Source organism: Typha angustifolia, chromosome 12 (genome assembly GCF_048772165.1).
Source record: "Typha angustifolia cultivar Huaian chromosome 12, ASM4877216v1, whole genome shotgun sequence".
NCBI classification, from domain to species: domain Eukaryota; kingdom Viridiplantae; phylum Streptophyta; class Magnoliopsida; order Poales; family Typhaceae; genus Typha; species Typha angustifolia.
Genome location: NC_133250.1, coordinates 4,422,646 through 4,429,575, shown reverse-complemented (window position 1 = coordinate 4,429,575; position 6,930 = coordinate 4,422,646). Strand labels below are relative to the sequence as shown.

At 44.0% G+C, this 6,930-nt stretch overlaps 1 protein-coding gene across 1 annotated transcript; it reads left to right on the top strand.

Moving 5' to 3' along the window:
• Nucleotides 1-1,458: 1,458 nt before the first annotated feature.
• LOC140772014 (uncharacterized mitochondrial protein AtMg01250-like) lies at nucleotides 1,459-1,854 on the top strand. The gene has a single exon (XM_073113891.1). It carries the CDS (start codon nucleotides 1,459-1,461, stop codon nucleotides 1,852-1,854), a length of 396 nt encoding a protein of 131 aa, XP_072969992.1.
• Nucleotides 1,855-6,930: the final 5,076 nt, after the last annotated feature.

Genomic DNA, 6,930 nt, shown 5'->3' with positions numbered 1-6,930 from the left:
GGTCGGGGGTGCTCTAGCTGCTCGGGGAAGACAGTGTTAGGGTGGACGTGATGGAAGCTGATCCAAACTCCACTTTTGCCCACATCCATGGTAATGCTCCTAACATGGATTGGATTTTTGTAGGAGTTTATGGCAACCCCCACTGCTCTGACCATTTCCCTCTCTGGAGGAAGATTAGCCAATACCTAGAGATAATAAACCTCCCCATGTATTGTATGGGAGATTTCGACATCGCTGACGCTATGGAGAAAGAAGGTGGCCTTCCCCCAATCGACAAAAGTCAGAAAAAGTTTGCTAGATCAATAAGGAGCTTGAGTTTGATAGACTTGGGGTTCTCAGGACCAGCCTATACCTGGTCCAATAGAAGAGTGACCTATGGTTTGATTCGCGAGAGGCTCGACTATGTACTCGCCTCCCTAGAGTGGACCACCCGCTTCCACTCAGCCAGAGTCTACCACCTTCTAGCCAATTCAAGCGACCACAACCCAATTCTCCTACGCACAATGCCTCCTTAAGGATGATGCGGTCAAAGGTTTTGCATCGAGAATTGGTGGTACACAGTAGGCTCATTTGCCAAATTTTGGAAGGAGGCTTGGGCTAAGTGCTCTTGAAACCACAGGTTGTTGTCATCCAATCTGAAAGCTCTCATGGGGCAAACCAAAGCTTGGGTAAAGGCCAATGGAGGCAACCCTAAGGACAGAATAAAGGTCATGGAAGACGAAATCCTCAACCTGCAGATCAACACTAGGAACGACAAAGATTGGGCCAAGGATCGAGTGCTACATAGCATGCATGACAATCTTCTGGCACCAACGTTCAAGGACCAGATGGCTTGCATGGGGTGACCGGAATACTAATTTCTTCCATGTGACTACTACTGCAAGAAGAAGAAGGAACAAGATCGATGCTATTAAGTTGGGAGACGGAGAGTGGACGCATTGTTAAAGAGAGATCAGGGAAGCCTTTATTAATCACTTTAAGAAGATTTTTGCTACTACTAATCCTCCCTCTTTCTTCAATCATTATTTGCTCAGCAAGATCCAATGGCCCAAGATTAATTAGGAGGAAGTAGCTGGCCTTAGCGCTCCCCAATCTGATGAGGAAATTGGATCCATTCTCAAGAACCTCCCACCAGATCGAGCTCCAGTCCGCAATGGCATCAACGCTAGATTCTTTCAAGCAAACTGGCATGTGCTTCAAACTGCCATTGGCGGCTCAGTAAGGAGATTCTTTGCTACTAGAACCATGGACAAGGTTCTGAATATATCCAATATTGTCCTCATACCAAAGAATGATGGCCCAACAATGATTAGCGACAACGATGACAACCGTGGCAAGATCATCACCAAACTTTTGACAACAAGAATGAAACCTCTCCTAGGTTCCCTAATCTCTAAAGCCCAAAATGCCTTCATTCTAGGCAAGCAAATCATCGACAACCAAGTATTGACTTAGGAAATGGTGAGATATCTAAAGCACACCCATTGCCAATCTGGGTTGTTCATGATTAAAGCTGATCTATCAAAGGCATTCAACCGCATGGAATGGAGACTTCTAGGAGACGCTCTAAAATTCTTTGGCTTCCCCGACGACTTCATTGAGCTAATCCAGGCATGTATATCTACCACCTCTCTAACGGTCGAAGTGAACAGTGCAGCTGATAGGTACTTCTCCCCTATGAGAGGCATAAGGCAAGGGTGCCCTCTTTCACCTTATTTATTCATCATCAGTTTGAACGTACTATCCGTATTGCTGGAGCATGAAATGATGCTAAGGAGGATTAGATGCATTAAGTTGGTGAGGAATGCTCCTCCCATCTTGCAGATGATGTTTGCAGATGATGTTTGTAGATGATCTTTTACATATGGGGAGGGCTAACTTGGAGGTCACCAATATCAAGAACTGCGTTAATCTATACTGCAAGTGGTATGGTCAAGCAATCAACCTGTAGAAGTCATCAAAACAATTTAACTCTCGTATTGAGGAACGTTGGAAGACCCTGGTCCTGAGTCATCTCAATGTGAAGGACATGAATCTATAGGACCAGATATCTTGGAAACATCTTGCTCCTTCCAAGATCAAAGGTGGAGGCCTTCAGTTTCATAATAGACAAGTTTAGAAAGGAGTTGGATGGATGGAAGGCAAAACTACTATACCATGCGGGTCAACTAATCCTCATTAATTCAGTGCTCAGTGCTATACCTATCTACCATATGTCCACAACTTTATTACCCAAATGTTTAATTGATAAATTGACTGCAGTTATTAGGGACTTTTGGTGGGGATTTAGGGGAGCTAAAAGAAACATCTATCTAAGAAGCTAAGATAATATTTGTAAACCACTAAAGTATGGAGGTATGGATTTTAAATGGTCGGTCTAAGTGAATCAAGCTTTAGTGGCCAAATTGGTATGAAGAGCGATATCAAATCCATCATCTCTATGGACAAGGGTGTTAAAGGCTAAATACTTTGCTACTACCACCTTTTGGCAGGGTAAAGCGAATTAGAAGAGCTCATGGATCTAGAAGTCAATGCAGCAAGTCAAAGACTTGGTTCGGCAGGGCGCCCGCTAGGTCATTGTGGATGGGAGGACCACCAACATCACCCGAGACTGTAATAACCCAAATCAAAAAGAAAATAAAATAATAAATAAAATAAAATAAAATTAATAATATAATAAGTTTAATTAATATGATAAGCTCTGTTACTAAATTGATAAGTTCTCGGTACCAAAGATAGGCTACACAACGATTCCTTCAAGATCTGAATGTATTATAGGAATCAATCCGCGCAACCATAGACTCATATTCGTTAGATATTCTCTGCTAGTCAGAAAATTATAAAACTAATTGTGTTAGATCCATAACTTCCTGATCTACAACTTTCGTATTTACACCCTTCACAGATTCGAACTATAGCAAGAACGAAAACATGGAATAACATGGGTGATGGTGGTGGTGATGGGTGGAGTGGATGTTAGGGTTATGGATGGGTATGGATATGAAGGTGGATAGTAGATGTGATTAAGGGATGTAGACAAAGGGAATGAAGTGGCCGAGATCCCAAAGAAGATGGGTGACTCGACAGACAAGGGAGATTAGAAGTTAGAAGAAACTTTGCCAACGATAGAGGTGGAAGGATGGTGAAGAGGGAGGAGGGAGAGCGATTAGAGAGATGATAAGAGGCAAGAAATCAAGAATCCAATAGCATTATGAATTTGGCAGCAATCCACATATATATAGAGACTAGCCAACAAGTCCTAAAATAATATGTAACCCTAATTCTAGAGGATTCCTGCCGATCGCGTTCGAACGCACCCGATCGTGTTTGAACGCACCAAAAGCTCCATCTCTGTATGTGTGAACGCAATGCAAGCGTTCGAACGCGGCCGTTTTCTGCCTTCAAAAGATTGGTTTCGTTTATTCTCTCCAACAACTCATGGAGTATAGATCCCTCTCATTGCTTTGTCTTCTCTCTTTTCCTACCTTCAGCTTGAGCGCGTTGGCGCTCGACTCTTGCTTATTCGGTAGGACACTCAGCTGCTGCTTGTTCTTCCGCGTGGAACTCGCCCGACCACGTTCGAATGGACAATATGTGTTCTCTGTATTTGCGAATCTGATGCAGGCGTTCGTAAGGACGTTCGAACGTGACCCCTCTTGCGTTCGAACGCGACCCCTCCTACGTTTGAACGCGACTTACAGAAATTTTATTTTAATGAAAATAAATAACTAATATAGTAAAAAAGATCCTAACTAAGTGTATCAGCCCACCATGCTTCCCCTACCTTGCCCTCAAGGTGAAAAGTCAGAGAAACGCTCCAAGATATCAGTCTCGAACTCCCATGTCGCCTCATCAGATGGCTTGCCAAGCCACTAAACTAGAATCTCCATCTCTAATCTGGTACCATGTCGTCGTCGTCGCCTAACAAGTACTCGAACTGGCTCTACGATCTCTATCCCCTCCAATGGCTCCGGTAGAGTTGATCCAACGATCTCATGATCTCCAATCTGCTCCCTCAGCAATGAAACATGAAAGACAGGATACACTCTCGACCCCTCCGGCAGCTCTAAACGATATGCAACCAGTCTAATACGCTCCAACACACGAAACGGACCAAAGTAACGATATGCTAACTTTTGGTTATGCATCGGACGCAAGGTCACCTGTCGATATGGTTGCAACCTCACAAACACCCAATTGCCGATGTCGAACTCCTGCTCCCTATAGCTACGATCATAAACTTGCTTCATGCAGTTCTGAGCAAGTTTAAGATGGGCACACAACCTCCTCAATGTGGCGTCTCTATCCATCAAAGCCAAGTCCACCTCCATTCGATCTACAGATGCCACTGGATCATAAGCACGTAATGTCGGAGCTTTGCATCCACACACCGCCTCAAATGGAGTCATGTCAATGCTGCTATGGTAGGCGGTGTTGTAGGACCACTCCACCCACGGTAAGAACTCCAACCATCGTCTCGGCATCTCTCCAACAAAGCATCTCAAGTACTGCTCAATGCCCCGATTGACCATCTCGATTTGGCCATCCGTCTGTGGATTGTAGGTTGAACTGAAGTTTAATCGAATCCCCTACAATCTGAAAAACTCCGTCCAAAAGTCACTCATAAATACACAATCATGATCCGAGACAATCGTGCGTGGCATGCCACGTAACCGAGCAACATCTCTAACAAAAATTTTAGCCACTAACTTAGCTGAAAATAGATGTGACAATGCCGAAAAGTGCGCATACTTGCTCAATCTGTCAATCACTACAAAGATAACGGCATAACCACATACCAGCGGAAGACCTCTATGAAATCCATAGAAATATCTTCCCAAACATGGTCCGGTATAGGTAAAGGATGTAGTAATCTGGCCAGTTTCAATGTGGTTGTCTTAGCCCTTTGACAGACTTCGCAAGCACAGACAAAACTCCTCACATCCCGCCATAATCCAGGCCATCTGCAACTCTAAGATATCCTCCTATAAGTCCTCAAGACACCTTCATGACCAGCCTCTGGAGTTTGGTGGAAATGCTCTAATAATTTTTGCCGCAATCCATCATTTGTGGGCACCCAAATACATCCGCGGTCTAGCAGCAAACTGCCTAAATTCTCCAACTCTGGATGGCGCTCCGGATCATCCATCACCTCCTGCAACAATCTTAAAATATTTGGGTTAGATGTACATGCATACCTCAACTCGTCAAGAAAGGCAAAGGTAGGAGAAGAATAGGCTGCAAGCTCGGTGGTATCGGGTTGGCGCGATAGTGCATCCGCTGCTCTATTTTTTGTTCCTTTCTTGTATTGGATTTCATAATCATACCCCAACAATTTTGTTACCCATCTCTGCTGTGCCGAAGTGTGTATACGCTGTCCCATAAAGTTTGGAAGGCTTCTTTGATCGATTCGGATAATGAATCATCTACTGATCAGATAAGGACTCTATTTTGTCACCGCATGCAAAATTGCCAAAATCTCTCTCACATAAGTCGATAATTGCTAAAATTTTTGTGACAAAGCCTTACTAAGAAAGGCTATGGGACATCCTCCTTGCATTAGTACAGCGCCTATGCCAACACCCGACGCATCACATTCCACAATGAACTCTTTGGTGAAGTTCGGTAGCGCTAGAACGGGTGTCGTCGTTATTGCTGTTTTAAGTTTTTCAAAGGCTATAGTGGCTTTATTCGTCCATCTAAAGAGTCTTTCTTCAACAAATAAGTGAGAGGAGCAGCGATCTTGCCATATCCGGCAATGAATCGACGATAATATCCGATAATGAATCGACGATAATATCCGGTCAGCTCCAAAAATCCTCTCAATCCGGTGGTAGTAGTAGGAATAGGCTAAGCAGTCTTACATGCAACCTTTTGAGGATCCGCCGCTACACCATTCGCTGAAATAATGTGGCCTAAATACTCCACTTGTGGTACTCCCCATAGGCACTTGGACTTCTTGATCTTCAATTGGTTTTGTTTCAACAAATTCAACACAACCTCCAAATGCCTCCAATGCTCCAATTCAGTCCTCCTATACACCAAAATGTTGTCAAAAAATACCAAGACATACCTTCGCAAGAGAGGCCGAAATATATCATTCATGAGGCCTTGAAAGGTAGCTGGAGTATTGGTGAGACCAAAAGGCATCACCCGAAACTCGTAATGCCAGTCCGGAGTCCAAAATGCAGTTTTGTGCACATCCGCCGGGTGAACTCTAATTTGATGATACTCGGCTCTTAAGTCAAGCTTATTAAATATAGTCCCCCCTGCAATAACCGGAATAGGATACCGGTCCTTGACGATAGTAGCATTTAGTGCCCGATAGTCGACACAAAATGCCATGTCCCATTCTTCTTTTGCATCAATAGCATAGGGGATGGGTATGAGCTATGACTTGGTTGTATGAAGCCTTGCTCGAACATCTCGGCTACCATCTTTGAGATAACTTTTTCTTGCACATGTGGATACCGATATGGCCTCATATTTGCTGGTGCAGCCCCAGGTATAATCTCTATGCGATGGTCCGCCGCTCTCCTTGGTGGCAACTCTTGTGGCTCATCAAATAGCCTAGAAAAGTTATATAATAAATTAGACAATTCAATGGTAGTACCTGAACTCATATGAGGCTCATCTCATGCTGGTCCAACAGAAGAAGATAGGCCAAATCATACGCACAAGGCAGCCTGATCATAGGCTGCATCGCAAGAATTGGCAAAGATCGAACACCATCAAACCGCAATTGTTTCCCTGTTTAAATTTCATCAACATGCTCTGAAAATCAAATGTGACGGGTCCCAAACTCTGTAACCACTGAGCACCAAGGACAATGTCCACTCCTCGTAGTCCCAACGGATACAAGTACACAATGATGTCGTGTCCTTATACTCGTATACCGACCTAGTGACACAAGCTCTCCGCCTTAAGCTA